General features: G+C 58.1%; 1 protein-coding gene across 7 annotated transcripts; it reads right to left on the reverse strand.

Moving 5' to 3' along the window:
* Nucleotides 1-1,170: 1,170 nt before the first annotated feature.
* CELF6 (CUGBP Elav-like family member 6) lies at nucleotides 1,171-18,713 on the reverse strand. Of its 7 annotated transcripts, none has more exons than XM_030955107.1 (13): nucleotides 18,475-18,713; nucleotides 14,566-14,648; nucleotides 8,018-8,066; nucleotides 6,438-6,566; nucleotides 6,274-6,353; nucleotides 5,678-5,821; nucleotides 5,189-5,333; nucleotides 4,958-5,107; nucleotides 4,612-4,674; nucleotides 3,743-3,820; nucleotides 3,494-3,637; nucleotides 2,261-2,410; nucleotides 1,171-2,089 (listed from the first exon to the last, which is right to left on the reverse strand). In XM_030955107.1, the coding sequence occupies exons 1-12, from the start codon at nucleotides 18,617-18,619 to the stop codon at nucleotides 2,283-2,285; spliced, it is 1,338 nt and encodes a 445-aa protein (XP_030810967.1). In that variant the 5' UTR covers nucleotides 18,620-18,713; the 3' UTR covers nucleotides 1,171-2,089; nucleotides 2,261-2,282. The 7 variants fall into 7 exon arrangements, with proteins under 7 accessions (XP_030810967.1, XP_030810969.1, XP_030810968.1 ...); XM_030955106.1 differs by having other exon boundaries at nucleotides 1,965-2,089; nucleotides 3,743-3,823; XM_030955112.1 differs by having other exon boundaries at nucleotides 1,965-2,089; nucleotides 3,743-3,823; nucleotides 6,438-6,563; nucleotides 18,475-18,679.

The following is an 18,713-nucleotide window of genomic DNA, read 5'->3' on the forward strand; positions in this document are numbered from 1 at the left end:
TTGTTTCAGTCCAAGCCCATCCCAGTAACTCCATGGACACGGAGGCAGTGCCAGCACAGCTGCATCCTGCTACACCCAAACCTGGATGGAAAGCCAGCAGAGATAGCCCAGAGGCTGCCAGGGCTCAGGGCAGGCAGAGGGGGCTGGGCACTGCTGGTCCCCACAGTCCAGGGGCTCTCCAGGTCAGTCCCAGCAGCACAAGGCCATGATTTCAGCCAGGATTTATGATGAAATTTAAGAACCGATCTAAGAATTATCCTGGTTTTGGTAGAGTCACCACCTGAGTCCTGACAGGTTCATTACACCAATGGGTGCACTCAGTGTCACTTCTGGCACATCCCTGTCCTCTGTCCCCCCTGGATCCCAACATCTGGCTATCCCCACTTGTCCCACACTGGCTGCTCCAAGTATCCAAGGGCCACCCAAACCTGGGCTGGTGGCTGTTCCCTCGCCCCTGGCCTTGCCACCTACCCCTTCGTGGGAGAGGGTTGCTTAAATTTGTGGGGTTTGGGGTTTCTTCCTCAAATAAAAAATAAGTCACTTTCCTGGGATCATGGCAGTCACTCAGCTGTACCCACAAGTGCGAAGGGATATCTCATGGGACATGGCCACATCTCTCTGAAGCTCATCTCTCTGTCTCTTGGAAAGATCAGTGAAACCACAGGGCTGTATCCTGTCCTGATTCCCTCTGCAGCCAGGGTGAATTCCTCCAAAAAATAGCAATTCCTGTGAAAAAGCAAATAAAAGAGATGCCTGTGGTGCTCTCCCAGCTTCACCAAATCCTGGTGGATGCTCCAGCCCAGCTGGAGCTGAGCTGACCATAAAGGGGGCCCGGGTGTTGTGTTTGGGGGTGGACGCGGCAGCGATTGCTCCAAAGAACCAACGAAGGTGACGATTTTGACAAAATAAGTTTATTTCGTTTCACTTCATTTCGGCCGAAACCTCACATTTTTCTTTTTTTTTTAAGTTTTTTTGGCTGAAAAAAAAAAACCCAACCCAAAAATCCCCCCAAACCAACCCAAAATGCAAAGAACCACATCACTCCACCCTCTGCCAGAGGTGACCGAGGGGCTCCAACTCCCCCTGGGCCATGGAGCTGGGGGAGCCACTGCAGTCCCCCCCTGAAATCCCCTCTGCATCCCCCCAATCCCCAGCCATGAACTGGCCCCCGAAACCGAGCCCTTGAACCCCCCAAATCCGAGCCCTGTAGGAAACGCTCGTGGCTCTGAATGCCCGAGGGTTTTACTCAACCTTCTTAATTTTTGTTGGATTTTCTCCTCCTTTCCCGAAGTTTTTTTGTGTGTTTTGTTTTGTTTTTTTTTAAATTAATTTATTTATAGATATATTTAAAAAAAGCAATAGTCCTTTGGTCCCTAAACTCTAAGGAATGATATGACTCTGAAACAAGTAATCCTATGTCCCTGTGCCAGTGACAAGCAGGGGAAGCGTGTGTCCCGCCACCCTGCTCCATGGGATATATATATATATATACTTATTTATATATATCTTCTATAAGTCCAACATACTTTGATCCTTCTTTTTTTTTTTCCCCAATGCAGGGAAAAAGGAAAATCTTGCCATTTTTCTTTATCATCCAAACAAACATCCTCCAGGTGAAGCGCCCGAGGCTGGTCCCGTCCCACCGGCTTTGGTTTAAGAATCCATTTGGAGCCTCTTTTCCTCGTTTCTCCTGGGAAATCGGTAGCAGCAAATGAGTGCTTTAAAAAAAACCCAAAAAACAAAGGTAGATCGTGGCCCGGCTGCCCGGAGCCATCAGCCTTGCTCCCAGTGAGGGATCCGGTGAGTCCCGGCGAGCGGCCGGCGGCGAATCGCAGCCCCGGCACCGCATCGCTCCCCTCCTTCCTTGTCTTCCTCTCATTCCCGTTAAACAACAAACAAGACCAGTTTGGGAAAAAATTCAAAAAGGAAAAGCTACGACCAAAACGCTCTCTTCTTTGCCGTTTTCTCCTTCACCTCCTCCTCCTCCTCCTTTTCCTCCTCCGGGATGTGTTGCAAAGAAAGAGAGTTACGGGTTTGGATACTGCACTTGGGGAAGGGGAAAGTCGTCAGACACTGCGGGACGTCCGACCTGGAACAGAAGGAAATGGCTGTCAGCCTCCTGCTGGGGGATGGAGGGAAGGAAGGATGGAGGGAGGGACCCACATCCTTTAGCTGGGTGGTGCCAGGTAGAGATCTCCGCCCACACGCGGGATGTAACATGGGGACAGGGGGATGCTCCATGACCAGCCAGGCCCCTCACCTCTCCGCAGGCTGAGCTGGGGTCAGTAGGGTCTGTTGGCGTCTTTTGGCCGCTTTAGCTGCACTTTTAGCCTCTTCATGCCGATCTGGAAGCCATTCATGGCCTGAATGGCCGCCTGAGCACTCGTCGGATTGTCAAAACTGACGAAACCTGGCAGGGAGGGGACACAGGGGCTTGTCACCACACACATCACAGGCAGCTGCCTTGCCTCAACCCAGGCACTGAAATCCTGTGGGAAGCTCCTGGTTTGGGAGTGCTGGGAGAGGGGGTCCTTGGGTAACATCACAGCCCTGGATTGCAGGGGAGTGCGTGACAGGTGATGGCACCTGCAGGGACACTGAGGTCACCTTGAGCTGACAAGGCTGTGAGGACAGCAGCATAAGAGGGTCCATAGGTTACTGGAGTCATCTGCAGGGACACTACTACATGGGATTTGTGGGGTCACTGGGGTGACAGGGTCTGTTAAAGTGATAGGGGCTGCAGGGACACTGAGTGATGGCGTCTGGGGGGACACCAAGGTCTGCAGGTATGTGGAGATAGCAGAGTGATGGGCTTTGTGGGGACACCAGGATTGGGATGTGTGAGTTCAGGAGATGCCTGTAGGCCAGGTCTGCAGAGACTTTGAGGTGATAGGGCCTCCAAAGACACCACAGTGAAAGAGTCTATGGGGACACTGAGGTCTGTGAGAGGGAGATACAGATCCCTGAGCTGGGGACATAGGGAGAGTTGGACCCCAAGGAAGGGACAGCAGGGAGACACAGACATCTGAGAGACTAGGGAAAGAGAGATCCCCAAGATGAGATGGTGCAGAGACAGACCCTCAAGCAGGGACTTCAGGGAGAGTTGGACACCCGAGATGGAGATGCTCTGCGCTGGGCTGTCCAGAAGAGCCAGACTCCCGAGCTGGGAAGACTGGGAGTGCCAAACCCTTGAGCTGGGATTTTGGGACAGACAGACCCCCTGAGCCAGGATATTAGGAGAGCTGGACCTCCAGGCTGGAGACCAGAAACAATGGGACTCTGGAGCTGGATACTGGTAAGAGCTGGGATGTCAAGGAGCATCAGATATTTAAAACGGGATGCTGAAGAGAGCCAGACCCCTGAGTTGAGATGTTGAGCAAGAGCCAGAGCTCCAAGCTGCGATGTTAAAGGTAGCTGGAACCTTGTGCTGGGGACTGGGAAGAGCTGGAGCCCTGAGGTGGGACACCAGGGAGAGCCACACCCTGGGACTTACCAAAGCATTTACTCTGGTTGGTGGCACGGTCCACAAAGACTTTGGCAGAGATGACGTTGCCGAAAGGCAAAAACATCTGCGTGAGCTCCGCGTCCCCGAACTCCTGGGGCAGGTGATAAATAAACAGGTTACAGCCCTCGGGACCTGGGTGACACACAAAGGACAGGACATGTCAGCTACAAGGTGGGGTCACCCCGGGGGGACGCCGAGGAGCCACCGGCCCCACATGGGGTGACCCCCACCCCTCACCTTCTCTCTGCTGCTGCGGGATGAGAGGTGCTTGCTGGGGAAAGGCTTGGCTGATGGGAGCGTAGGCAGTGGGATATGCTGCTGGAAGAGAGAAACAACAAGCTGAGGCCATGGCACCTGCCCCAGCCATGGAGAGGGCTGGGACAGGCAGGTCCCCTGCTGCCACCTGCCATCGAGGGGCCTCTCCTGCCTCACAGCTGCTGGCTCTGCCCTTCCCACCCCTCCCGACACACCAGGGATGTGGGAACAGTTCTCCCAGGAGAAAAGCTGGTGATAGCAGTAATATAGCCTCAAGGCTGAGGAAAGATGGTACGTTTGGCTGAAAAACCCCAAGGATTTGGGGTCCAAAACTTGATTTTCTGTTGCAAATCTGGACATTGCTGTCAGTGCTCCTAATTAAATGGCTGCTGGGCTTGACATATTTCCATGGGAGGCTCTGACTCTTTTCCCTCCATGGCCTATGTCCTTGGCCATCAGACTTGGCCACGTGATAAACATCCAAACATTTTTGGTGTCTTGGTGTGGAGGTGGCCCCTCCCAAATCTTGCCCCCTCTTCTCAGTACCACTGCCAGGGCTCCCCCATGGAGTTATCTCAGCCCCATGGGTATTAAAATTCACTTTGCACCATCCAAAATTTGCACGGGGGGCCATAACAGGAGCCAGTGGGATGAGGGGATGGTGCTTTCATCAGCATTGCCACCCTGGAGCTCCTGCCAGGGCTCAGCACCTGCTGCTCCCCTCATGAATCCATGCCCAAATACGCTGCCCCAGCCCAATGTTCAACCCCAGGGTGATGTTCACCTCCCAAAAATAACAGTGAAGAGCAAAGAGGGGAGAGAGGGAAGGAGTGGGAAGCGAAGTTTGAGACCTGCATAGTGCTGCATGCCGGCGTAGGCCTGCTGGAGGGGGTCTGCCACCGTGGGGCTTTGAGCTGGGAAGAGAAGAGAAAGGAGAAGGAAGATAGAATAAGCCAGAGAAAGCCAGGGATGGATGCATGCACAGCTCCCATGGGAAAGGGCTCCTGACCAAGTGCCGCCATGGAGGGGCAGAGCTGCTCCCTGCCTGAATTCCCTCCTCCCTGCAGTGATGCCACGGGAGCACACGGCGGGTTCATCCAGCGTGTTCCTCGGATGGGGAGCACCCCGCGAGCATCCCGCATGAGCCGAGCACACTCCCCTAGCGGGGGGCGTGGCGGAGCCCCCGGAGGGCTGTACCTGGGTAGGGGTGGATGCCATTGGTGTAGATGGTCTCGGAGGCGGGCTGCCCGTTGGTCTGGGGCGGCAGCGGGCTGAAGCCGTTCACCCCAATGGGCGTGGCAATGCTGGGCACCGGCGCCGTGCTGATGCCCGGAGGGGTGCTTGTACCTGCGGGAGCGTGGCGTCAGGGCCGGCACCACCCCGAGAGTCCCCCCCGAGGATGTCAAGTGGCAAATGCGAGGGTCCTACCTGAAGAGGGAGTGAGGGGGGCAGCCACCAGCCCGCTGACATTGAAGGCGGCCATTTGTTGCATCTGGGCAGCAGCGATGGCAGCCATGGGGTTGAGGCAGGTGCCCTGTGCAGCCGCCATCAGGGCTGCCTGCTGCTGCATGATCTTTGAGAAACAAGGGGGAAAGGGGACAGAATGCAGGAGGCAGAGAGAAGGAGAGAGAGGGGAGGGCAAATCAGCATCTCTGCTTTGTGTGGATTCAGAGGGATAAATGCCACCTGCTGCCAGACCCAGGGACAGGAGCCTTGGTCTTGGTGATGCTAAATATGGGACCACTGAACCCTACAACCACCCTCAGCTGTGGGCAGGAAGCCTTGCATCTGCCCTTAAACAGGGATACACCAGCCCTCCCAGGCATCCACACACCCTGGCACTGGTGCTTTCATGGGCCAAACCAGCCCTCTACCCACGGGGGTCCCCCAGAGCCCCCAGTCTGCACCAGCTCCTACCGCTTGCGTGTAGGCCCCGTAGGCACCGAACTGGATGGTCATGGGGTTGAAGATACCCAGCTGCCCCGCCATCTGATGCATCCGCCGCAGGGTCCTCTCCTTATCCGTGTCTGCAAACTTCACCACCAGGCTGGATGAGGCGCCCTGAGGTGGGGGGAAGGTGGGGCTGATGGTGGGAGCACAGCAATGCCCCAAACTGTGTACCTGCTGTGGGCGTGGCTCGCAGCATCCGCAGCAGCCTCAGCCCTGGGGACGCTGCCCAGCTTGGCAGCAGCAACCAGTGATCAATGTGAGGTTTAATTATAGCCAGTTTTTCTCCCCAGTGGCAGCTCCCTGACCTCTGCTTCCTTTCCCTTTCCTTGTCCACAATTCTGACCTTCAGCGTTAATTAAACTGCCCCTTTCTCTGGCATGGAGAGAATTAGCCCCACCTCTAGGGCTCAGCACCTTGGCCAGGAGGAACCTGGGGTGATGTGGCCAACAAATTGCCAGTCTGTAGGATTTTGATGCAATTAGACTGAGGATCAAATTAGTGGGTGATTGGATTAAGCAGGCAGCGTGGGGTCAGCCAGGGCAGGGTGTGAGCCTGGCACTTACCGGCATAGTTTGGCTGCCATGCAGGCTGTTGATGGCAGCCTGTGCCTCGGCGTGGCTGCCGTATTTCACAAAGGCACAACCTAAGGGAACAGAGGGAACATGGGACAGGTTGGATTTGGCCATTGTGGGTCCATAGGGTGCCCACCTGGTGCCCCAAAGCCCACCTTTGCTGGCTCCATCAGGCCCTCGGAGGATGGTGCATTCCTCAATCTGGCCGAAGGGCTCAAAGAGGCGGCGGACATCGTCCTCACTCTGCTGCTTCCCCAGCATGCCCACAAAGAGCTTCCTGTCTTCTAAAAACAAAACCAAACCCATCAGAGAGTGGGAGGTCACTTACCATCCCAACCCCTCACCAAAAATGGTGTATGGAGGGGAAGGAGCCAAGTGACATCAGAGGGAGGAAGCGACACCGATCCCATGGAGAAGGTGCTGGGCTTATCATCTCCATCCTACAGAACACTCAGGATAGGAAAACCTCTCCTGTGGGGAAATTGCTGAGGGGTGAGTCCTGGAAGAGCCATTGCTTTAGGGAGTGGAGCTGAGGCTTTTCCCAGGGATGGGGGGGCTGGCTCCCCCAGCACTGGGGTGGGATGCGGTGGAACAAAGAGAATCCACAAACTGGAGGTGATCACCCTCGTGTGATTGACTCGCAGAACAACCCACAGCCTCCAGCCGTGCCCAGGGGACATCAATAACCCAAACACAAGAGAAGGGATAGTAAATAATGAGAATTTCATGATTATTACCAGCATCTGTCTTGTGCGGCCACGCGCTCCCGCCGCACGCTAATGGCATTTGACAAAGGAAATAAGGTGCCCTGTCAAGAGCGTTGCTGGGGAAATAAATAAATAATGGCAGGAGACAATGAATGCTTAGTCCGTTAAGGTACCAGGAAAATTAGTTAAGGGAATAGGGCTCGTGTGTTATCTAGTTAAACATAAAGCACCTTCCAGGGGGAGTGGGCTGGGCAGCCCAGCGTCGCCTCCTGGGTGAGGGGGCTGGAGACGGGAGCCCCAGCTCACCCATCGATTTTTAATCCTTCCCCAATTACGCTCGGTAAGTGGGTAATTTATTTGCCAGGTCCCTCTGGGACATGCTGGGACCAGCTCCCAGTGTGTTTAATAACAGGGTTTGGATGAGGGGGGAGCTACCCTAGCCATCCTGCCAAGTGCAGGCGGCCCCATGAGAGCATCCTGCATGTCCAATAGCGCCTACCTGCCCAGCAACACAACAGATGTGGGATTTTGATCCAATTCCTGCGATTTTGCCCAAATAATCACCTCAGCCTGGCAATGCCACAGCCCAATGAGGGGCAAATGTCACAAAGAATTTGGGGGGGTGGTAGTTTGAGAGGGCTTGGGCCATATGCAGCCAACTCCTGCCCTGGGGTCTCCACAGGCAGCTCTGGAGAGGGAATTGCATTTTTGGCAAATTCAGGTGGTGAGGGAGAATGGCTGGCTGGCTCTACCCCCCAGGATGTTGGGATGCTCATGGTATGATGTCAGGACATTCCCAGGATGATATCAGGATGCTCCCCCCAGCTGACCAGACAGGGAGAGAGAAGATGGCATTTGCTCTGCATCCAGGTTTGGATGCCACCAGCAAAGGCAGATCCTTTCCTGGATTTCTCTGCAAACCAACCTTCACACAGCAGCCCTCATGATGCCACCATGTCCCCCATCACCCCCCGGGCGACCCTGTGCCCCCCAGCCCATGCCAGGCACCTGGAGAATTGAAGACCTACCTCCTCGGCCCTCGCTGTCGGCCGGCTTCACCTGGATGGGGCGGTTCATCTGCAACACAAGCAAGAGCAGGTCAGTGTGGGGGCCCCTGAACCCTTTCCATGGGGAACAGCAGGATTTGGCCAATGACTGGCACCGGGAGCTGGGAAAGGGGAGGGACGTGCATGAACAGATCTGCAGCTTGTGGCCACAGAGACCCGGGGATGCCATGTGCAAAGGGCAATTCTCTGGCCCTGGCTATGGGCACCCAGTGCTGCAGGCGCCCGCGGGGCTGCCAGTGCCAGGCTTGGCCGCCTGCCTGCTTTCCTCGACTGCAAAGGACTGCAGAGGCAGAAGTAGCACCCCGCCAGCCCCGGCCCCTCTGGCACCATTGCCCTCCTTTTCCCAAACCTCACCCAAATTTGGCCACCTCCTTGTCACCGCCATGTGCACCCACGAGTGTGACACCCGTGTGCAGCAGGACACGCTGGGCTGGCAGGCACATCCCTGGCCTGCTGCCCCATGGAGCCATTCCTCCTCCTCTCTCCCCCTCCTTTTTCCCCTCTTTTAGCCGAAAAATGCTACAATTATGGCCGTTTCCATGGCAACAAGCATGCTTCCCCCGCGATGCTGCGGAGCCTGAGCCATGTGCTCGATGGGGTCGCCACGGCAACAGCGAGATGTCACACATGACGGCGCGGGGGCGCGCACACGAACACGCCCTGAGGACACACGGGCACGGTCGCCCCCACGTGTGTGTGCGACCCCATCCCAGGTGCCCCCCGCTGCACCCTGGTAGGGCTCCCTAAATTTTGGGGATGGATAGGGGCAGAGACAGTCCCCCCCACATCAGGGTGAGGAAGAGGATGGGTAAGAGAGAAGAGGAGGGAGGTTTCCACAGCAACCGCCTCATCTCCAGGGAAACGTGGAGAGAAATGTCAGCGCAGAGCTGGGGATGGTCCAGGGAAGGGATTGAGTCCCCAGGAGTCATGGGATGGCACAGAGTGGCACCGAGGGACACCTCACAGTGTCACCCATTATGTCACCAGTCCCCCAAACATCCACCTTGTGTAGGGGCAGGATTTGGCTCACCCCAAGCTCCGGAGGCTGTGACAGCACCGAGACCCTAAACCCAGAACCCTGCTGTCCCTCACATCTCTGTCACAGCTGGGAGGAGGGAACCCCATTTTGGGGGGGAGCTGCACCCCTCCACTGACCTGCCAGCCCCATTTACCAGCGTGATGGCCTTTGATGGAATAAATTTCCCATGCCCGCCGCTGTATGCTTAATGTAATAAACCCAGTGAGGATGATTTAGAATAACATTTACGGAGCCGCAGAGTGTCATTTTGATGTGTCTCCCGTCTCCGCTCGCCGGTTATTAAACTGTATTGATTCCCCGGGAGCGGCTGATGTTTATAAATGTCAGGCCTCGGGGACCAGCTAACCTACCCCAGAGCTGCCACACCACACCAAGGAGAAATTGTCTTGGCCTCTAGACACCCCCAGAAGGGGGTTTTGGCACCCTTGACATCACGATGTGCCCACCACAGGGTGCTCGATGACCCCCTGTGGCACCCAGAGCTCCTGATTGTCCCCACAGCACCCCTGCACCATGTCCACACAGCCTTCTATCCATCCTCCCACACCAAACAGCCACCTAGGCATTTCCCCCTGCTCCTGACACCCAACTGCCCGCCCTGCAACACCCATCCATCCTGGACACCCACACAATCACCCACACACCCATCTTCCCCCTGGATTCATCCAGCCATACTCCAACACCCGTTCCCATAGCATCTACCCCTCCCCATAGAACCCATTCACATCCCCATCCTCTCAACACACATTTGTTCCCATAGCATCCATCTATATCACCAACACCCATCCATCCACCCCTGAATACCTGTCCATCCCCACTGCAGCCAACCACATCCCCAACCTCCATGCCCATACACCCATGCATTCCCATAGCATCCATCTACATTGCCAAGATCCTCTATCCATCCCCCAACACCCATCCATCCTCCCAACACCCATCCATATCCCCAACACCCATCCATCCCTGTACCACCCTTCCATCTGCCCATCCATCTTCCATCTTGCCACCACCCACCTTTCCACTCCCACAGCATCCATCCATCCATCCATCCATCCATCCATCCATCCATCCATCCATCCATCCATCCATCCATCCATCCATCCATCTCCCACACCCCAAGGACATAGTGACACCCTGCTTGGGGTGTTCCAGCACCAATCATCATCATCAGTTCACAAAGCCCCAGCTACCCCATGGTCAAACCACTGGTGTTCCACAGCACAGGCGGTCACCAGCGGTTGCTAAACCATCTCCTGACTGCTCAGGCACTGTCACCCACCCAAATTTGGAGCCCTCCAAGAACCTGGATACCAGGGAGAGCCAGCCCATAGAATCACTGCCAGGGGATGTGCTCAGTGGGTCACTTCTGGCCTTTGTTCCTTCCTTGGCATCACACTCCTCCTCCTTGTCCTCACAACCAACAGCCAGAGGATCCAGCAGGCCACCATGCACCCAAATGAGACGGAGGTGGCAGGTGACAGTGGAGCAGCGTGTGCCTGTGGGAGCCTCATGTCCATGCCACCCCAGGGAGACAGGAACCGAGGTACTGGCCGTCACTCATCACAGGAATACCTTGACAGAGCCCTGGGGGTAACCCACAGCCAGGCCACACAGCCAGCCTGGGGACAGCCACACCACTGCACAACCCTGCACGTGTATGACCACCCTGGCACACCCTGCACACGCCCACACCCCTCTGAACACAACCACAGACCCCAGCACCGCCCAAGCACAGCCACCCCCAGTCCCCCTGGCACAGTCGCACACCCCGGAAGCCGCACACGTGTGCCCACACAGCGCTGCGCACACCGCACGTCTGTCCCAGCACCCACGTGTGCCCATGCGCCACTGCACACAGCCCCACGGGCACCTGCACAACCCCAAGCTGCATGCCATGCACCCCACAGAACCCTGCCTGCTGCCATGGATCACACACAACCACGGGCACGCACCCTGGGATGCACAGACAGCACCACGGATACAATGCCCCTTGCCTCAGTTTCCCCGTTGTAGCAGCAGGACCCATAGTGGGACCCCCGGGGGCCCTCTGTGGGCACACAGACACCTTGCGTGGGCTCACGGCATCCCCAGCAACACCCACATCCCATCCCCACGGCCACGGTGCACACCAGAGCCCAGCACAACACCTGCACACACCTGCACTCCCTGTCACACCCTGTGTGGCCACACACCCCCGCTGCTGCCATCCCCCAGCCCATGTGCACCCACACCCTGTCACCATCACTGGGGGCAAAGACACCCTAAGCTCCTCTTCCCACACACACAGACACCCACGTGCTTGCACACCCACCTGCACACACCCGGGGGTCAAAGCTGCACCCTGCCAACGCACACACCCCTCCCTGCACCGCCTGCGGGTGCAACACCCCCCGAGCACTGCCCCTTGCACACCTGCACCACACACACACACACACACACACACAGCTGCGGTGGAAAAATGCACCCTCCAGCCAGCACACACACCAAACCCATCCCTGGGGGCAGATACCTCCTCACCATCATCCTCCATCCCTGCCTGCAAACACCACCCCCCCAGCACTCCTGGGTGCCAGAACACCCTCCTCACCGACACCCTCACCATACACAGCCTCCCTGGGTCCAGATACATCACCAACACCCCTCTGCTGACACCCTCCCTTTCCCTGGGTGCAGATACACCCTCTCAGCCACACACTCACAGAGCCCCCACCCCTGAGTGCAAATACACCCTCATCACCAACACATGCACCCCATCCCTGGGTGCAGATACACCCTGCACAGCAACACTCACACCCACACGCCCCATCTGTGGGTGCAGATACATCCCCTCACCAACACCCCTCCAACCCCATTCTTCTGTGCAAATACACCCTGCTCACCAACACTCCTCCATCCCCAACACCCATCCCTGGGAGCAGATACAGCCTGTCACCAACACCCCCAATCCTCATCCCTGCGTGCAGATACACCCTGCAACACCCACAGCCGCCCACCCCATCCCTGGGAGCAGATACACCTCCCCACCAACACCCCTCCATCCTCATCCCTGTGTGCAGATACACCCTGCAACACGCCCACTCACACGCCACAACCCTGTGTGCACATTCACCCTGCTCATCAACACCCCTCCATCCCCGTCCCTGTGTGCAAATACACCCTGATCACCAGCACTACTCCATCCCCATATCCTATGCCTGGGAGCAGATACACCCCCTCACCAACACTGCTCCATCCTCATTCCCATCCCTGGGTTCAGATACACTCCATCACCATCACCCCCACTCACACCCACCATCCCTGTGTGCAATTACACCCCGGTCACAAACACGGCTGTATCCCCAGCCCATCCCTGGGAGCACCCCCTCACCAACACCGCTCCATCCCCAGCCCTGTGTGCAGATACGCCCTGCTCACCATTAACACCCCTCCATGCCCATCCCCAGGAGCAAGGATCCACACCCTCGCCATCACCCCCGCTCCCGCACAGCATCCCCGGGAGCAGATGCACCCCTTCGCCATCACCCACATTCCTCCTAGAGCCCCTCCGGTGCAGCCCCCCCACCCCGGCGCGAGCGGAGCCTGCCGGGCGGTGCCGGGCCGGGCCGTGCCGGGCCGGGCGGAGGCGGCGGCAGACAAAGGCGGGGCCCTACCTCGATGCAGAGGATCTTGGACCCGGCGGGCACCCACAGCACGGGCGGCCGCGGCCCCGGCGCCGGCACCTGCGGCAGCTGCATGGCCGGACCGGCCGGACCGCCGGCTCCACCGAGGCGGTTCGGCTGAGCTCGGCTGAGCTCGGCTCCACCCGAGACGGTTCGGCCGGGCTCGGCTTAGCTCGGCTCGGCTCGGCAAGGCCGGGCTCGGCTGGGCTGGGTTCGGCTCGGCTCGGCTGGGTTCGGTTCGGCTCGGCCGGATTCGGCTGGGCTCGCGCAGCGGCGCGCGGGGGGCGGGGCACAGGGCGGGGCGGCCGCAGCCCCGCCGAGCCGAGCCGGGCCGGGCCAGGCGAGGGGCGGGGCCTCACTGGGGACACGCCTACTGCCGCCTGGACACGCCCCCTGTCCCCCGACACGCCGGGGGCGGGGCCTGGCCGGGGTTGGGGGGCGAGGGTGGGAACACGGGGGGTGCGCAGGTACAGGGGGCGTGCAGGTACAGGGGTGTGAGCACAGGTACAGGGGGTCAGCAGGTACAGGGAGAGTGCAGGTACAGGGGTGTGAGCACAGGTACAGGGGGTGTGCAGGTACAGGGGTGTGAGCGCAGGTACAGGGGGTGCGCAGGTACAGGGTATGAGCAGGGACAGGGGGTGAGCACAGGTATGTGACTACACATACAGGCGATGTATAGATACAGGGGGTGAGCACAGGTATAGGTGGTATGAGCAGGTACAGGCTATGTGACGTGTGTGAATACAGGTATAGCGGGTATGAGCACGTTCAGGGGGTGAGCACAGGTATAGGTGTGTGAGTACAGGTATAGGGGTATGAGCACAGGTAGAGGGGTTGCACATAAACGCACATGAGTGTGCTTGTGTGCACAAGCAGAGAGGTGTGCACAGACACAGATGTGTGTTCACAGGCACTCATAGGTGTGTACCCAAGCGTACACAAGTGCATGCACATGGGTGTGTGCAAGAACAGAAGGGGTGCTCAGGCACAGACCACACACAGGTGTGAACACTTATGGGTGTGAGCACCTGCATGGGCACAGGGTGTGAGCACAAGCACACAGTCCCCCTGCACCCCTGTGTGCATACACACACAGGGAGGTGGACACAGCCGTGAGCCCCCATGGGGTGCACACCTGCACGTCCGTGTGCACACACGTGCTCACACACTCACCCCCAACCCCCAAGCGAGGGGCCATGGCAATAGCAATACACACCCGCGTGTGCCTGATGAGAATCCCCAGGCATGGCCTGACCCCGACCTCCTTTAGGCTGCCAAGGTGGGCTGTTAACTCTTGAACCTACTGAAGCGTGGCCCTGCCGGTGAGAGCACGGCTCAGGAAGCCACATCCCCGCAAACCTCATCTCCCTCTGTCAGCTCCACACACACAGCAGGGATTGATATTCATGGGCCCCGGCTCTTTCCCCAGCCAACCCGCGGGCCTATTGATTTTTATTTAGGCGAATAATTAAATATTTATTTTCACTTTGTTAAGCTCGGGAGGTCGGAGCCCACAGAAAGCGCAACAGCACGCGGGCGGCTGGAAAATCGATGCCTTGGTTTGTGGCTGCTGGAAGTGGCTCCCGCGCCTCGGGGAGGTGTCACCAGCCCCCACCCTGGCTCACCCCGATCCCTCTGTGTCACTTAAGGCTTCCATGACTTGGGGAGGTGTCACCAGGTGCTGCTCCAGCTCAACTGGACCACCTCAGTGCCACTCAATTCTGTGCTTCAGGGAGGTGTAACCAGGCCCTTCCCCTGGAGGTGTCACCAGGCCCTATCCCAGCTGACCCCACCGCCCTGGTGTCACTTACCCCTGGCAGTGTCTTCTGCTCGTGCAGGGCACTCTGTGCCTTCAGTGCGGAGTCGCGGGCGCAGTAGGTGAGAAAGGCACAGCCTGTGGAGACAGGGAGACAGCATCAGTGTCCGGCCTGGTATTGCCATAGTGCCCTGTGCACACAGGGAGCTGGTGGCACAGCTGATATGGCACTGTGGTGTCTCAGCATCCTGGCATCCTGCACAGTGATACTCAGCACACCAGCACCCCAGCACCATGGCACTTGATACCCTGGCATCCAGAACCCCAGCCCTGTGGCATCCAGCATCCCAGCACTCTGTCACCCTGGCACAGCGGCATCCAGAACCCCAGCAACCTGGCATGGTGGCATTCAACACCTCAGCACCATGGCATCCAGCATCCCAGCACCCTGACATCCTGGCACCCTGACATTCAGCATTCTGGCACCCTGGCAGTCTATAACCTGGGATCTGGCACTCTGGCATGATGGCATACATCACCTCAGCACCACGGCATCCAGCAACAAGCACCCTGACGATCTAGCACCATGGCATCCAGAACCCTGGCACTATGGCATCCAGCAGCTCAGCACCATGGCATCCACCATCCCGTTGCACTGACATCCTGGCCCCATGGCATCCAGCATCCTGGTGCCCTTGTACTCTACACCCAGATGGACACACACAGTCACAGTTCACCCCCAGAACAGGGTAGGAGATGGAGCAGCAGGATGAAGGAAAGAGATAGGGAGGAGCAGGCACACTGGCCCCAGCCCTGGGGAAAGCCACAGCCCAAGTCCTCCAGGAAGCAGATCTCCAGGTGTCGAGGCTGTGCACCCTCTCTTGCCACCACAGTTCTCCCAGACTAAGCATCCTCCTTGGGATGAGATTCATGTGGTGAAGGCACTCGGGCTCCTTCGACATCATGGCGCTTTGGAAATCGGGAATACGCCTGGGGTGAGGTTTTCCCACGCTGACTCACGCTGCCGAGCCACTCGCTCGCAGAGCTGGCAGCAACGAGCGAGCCCTGGGGACAGGGTCCGGTCCTCTTCGCTCCGTCTCTCCTGAAGCATTTCTGGTGCCTGTGCCACCGCTGCACCGCTCCCTCCCTGAGGGCTCCCCCCCACTTTGCTGGGGTCACATCCAAAAGCATCTGAAAGTGATATTAAAACAGCAGCAAAACAGTTTCCCTTCAACAAAGTAAATATTTAATGAATAAAATTGACATTGATGCATTTTTAATATTGGCACAATTAAATCCGCCAGCTGATTAAGTATTAATAACTCTTAATAAGTACAATCAGCGTGCCTGGGAGGAGAGGGAGCATGGCAGCAGGGTGGGGGACGCTGCGGGATGGGGTCCCTTGCCCGCCTTGGGGTGTTGGGGACATCTACCCTCAACGGAGAGCAAGGAGAGATCCCCCTGGATCAATGTTCTCCCGCTGCGGCGGGAAGGGGAGATCAGCACAGCAGCTCGCCTCAGTCCCGGTGCCATTTCCAGTGTTTACCATCTGTAATCATGTTGGCTTCCTGCTCTCCACTCTTCTTTCTCTCTTTTTTTTTTCCCTGTTTTTCCTGCAGGCGACAATGTAGACGGTGCCCGGGCATTCTGGAGAAGTTGGGAGGGCTGGCGCAGGAGCGGTTCTGCTCGGGAGGCTTGCCGGGAGGGAGGATGCCGTTCAAATTAGAGGAGCGTCCGCAATTAAATCATGCGGCTGGGCCGCAGACGTTGAAGCCCGCGCTGGAGGAAGCACAGAGGGAGCCTGGAAGGGTGCAAATCCCATTGATCCAGGCACAGAAGCAGCTTCAGAGACACCTGGAGAATTGCTGGAGGCCAAAAGTGCCAAAACTGATAGAGTCCAGGCGGCTGCCCCATAGCCGAAGGGCATCGACAAGGCAGCAACCACAAACACCAAGTTTTGGCTTCCCAGGAAAGTCCCAGCAAAGCAGGTGCTGGCTGTGACACAGGGGTTTGGTGACAGCTTGTGGCTTCTGTCTGGGTGACACCTGGGGTGTGCTGACCCTGCTCTGGCACAGCACAGCTCTTGGGTGGGGGGTTCCGTGGAGACCTCGGCGGTGCCTGCGTGACCCCCTGGGTGTGTCACTGCTCCTCATGCCATGCCACAGGGTCACAGCACCTGGGACACACTGCAGACATGGCACGTCCCCATCCACAGTGGGGTGTCTGTACCCCAGGGTGCTCCAACTCCAGGAGTGCACAAACTCATGTGGCTGTGCTGATGCCAGACAGGTGCCCCCAAGGCAGGCAGATGTTCTAAAATCCCTTGCAGTGCTCCCTGCTCTGTGATGCTCTGGTCCCAGGGGTGCCCCCAAGCCAGACAGCAGCACCCTGACCCTTGGTGGGTGCTCCCCTCTTCCTCAGGGGTACCCCAATCTTAGGAGGGGCCATATATCCAAACATTCCATACTGGGGTGTTCCCACCTCAGGATGCTCTACCTCAAGGTTTCCTCCAACTCAGGAGTACCTTCACCCCAATGGTTTCCACTCCTTAGGGTGCCCCATACTTATGGGTGTAGCCTCCACATCAAGGATATCTCCACCTGAGGTGTAACTCAGCCGAGGGGTGCCCCATATTTGGGTACCCCACCTCAGGGTGTCCCACCTTAGGGACATCTCTGTTTCAGGGCTACATCACCTCCCAGGTACCCCCATCTCAGAAGTGCCCCATACCAGTGTCTCTGACCTCAGGCATACTTCCAGATCACGGTGCCCCCTCTCAAAGCATCCCAGGTGTACCTCAGGGTGCTCCACCTCAGGTTATCCCACCTCATGGGTGCCTCCACCTCGGGCATGTCCCACCTTAGAGGTATCCCTGCCTTGGGATGCATCATCTCAGGATGTCCCACATGAGGGGTACCCTCATCTCAGGGCACCCCACCTCAGTGGTGGCCCACACTTAGGTACCAAATCTCAGGCTGTCCCATCTGATGGGGATACCACATTTCAGGGGTGCCTTTGCCTCAGGGATATCCTACCTCAGGCTGTGCCATATCAGGGGTGCTCACATTGGGTGCCTTTGCCTCAGGGTGTCCCACTTCAGGGGTGTCTTCACCCCAGGGGTCCCCCTATATGCCAGGGTGCTCCATCTCAGTTTATCCCACCACAGGGGTACCACAACTGAGGGGTCCCCACCCTCAGAGCATCCCACCTCAGTGCATCCCACCTGAGGGGTATCCCTTTGTCAGGATGATCCATCTCCGGCTGTCCCACTTGAGGGGTACCTCACCTCAGGGGCATCCCACCTGAGGGACAGGACCCTTCACTTGAGAGGTTCCCCCCACCTCAGTCTGTCCTGCCTCACAGGTTGCCCATACTTAGGTGCCACATTCCAGTGACGTCCCACCTGAGGGATCCCCTATCTCCACCTCAGGGTGGCCCACCAGCCTGGTACCTCACTGAGGATCCCCCCACACCTCAGGGTGTCCCATTACAGCAGTACCTCACTGAGGGTGTCCCTCACCTCAGGGCATCCCACCAGTGCAGTACCTCACTGAGGGTGTCCCCCACACCTCAGGGTGTCCCACCAGAGTGGTACCTCACTGAGGATCCCCCCCACCTCAGGACATCCCACCAGAACAGTACCTCACTGAGGGTGCTCCCCACCTCAGGGTGTCCCACCAGTGCAGTACCTCACTGAGGGTGCTCCCCACCTCAGGGCATCCCACCAGTGCAGTACCTCACTGAGGGTGCTCCCCACCTCAGGGTGTCCCACCAGTGCAGTACCTCACTGAGGGTGCTCCCCACCCCACCAGTGCAGTACCCACCCCACCTCAGGGTGTCATCAGCCTCACAGGGTGCTCCCCACCCCAGCGTGTCCCACCTCACCTCAGGACAGCCCCCACACCTGGGTGTCCCACACCAGGGCATCCCACCCGGGGGGTGCCCCGGCCCGCCGCCCCCGCACCTTTGTGCATGCCGGTGAAGCGATCCTTGAGCACGGTGAGCTCGTAGATGCGGCCGAACTCCTCGAAGAGCGGCTTGAGGTCGCTCTCCTCCAGGTTGCGCGGAATCTGCCCCACGAACAGCTTGATGGCGTCGTGGTCCTTCATGGCGATGGCGCCGGGCGGGCGGCTCAGCCCGTTCACCCGGCCGCTGTTCGCGGTGCTGAACGCCGCCCCCGCCGCCTCGCCCGCCGCCGCCGCC

Source organism: Camarhynchus parvulus, chromosome 10 (assembly GCF_901933205.1).
Source record: "Camarhynchus parvulus chromosome 10, STF_HiC, whole genome shotgun sequence".
Taxonomy (NCBI): Eukaryota; Metazoa; Chordata; class Aves; order Passeriformes; family Thraupidae; genus Camarhynchus; species Camarhynchus parvulus.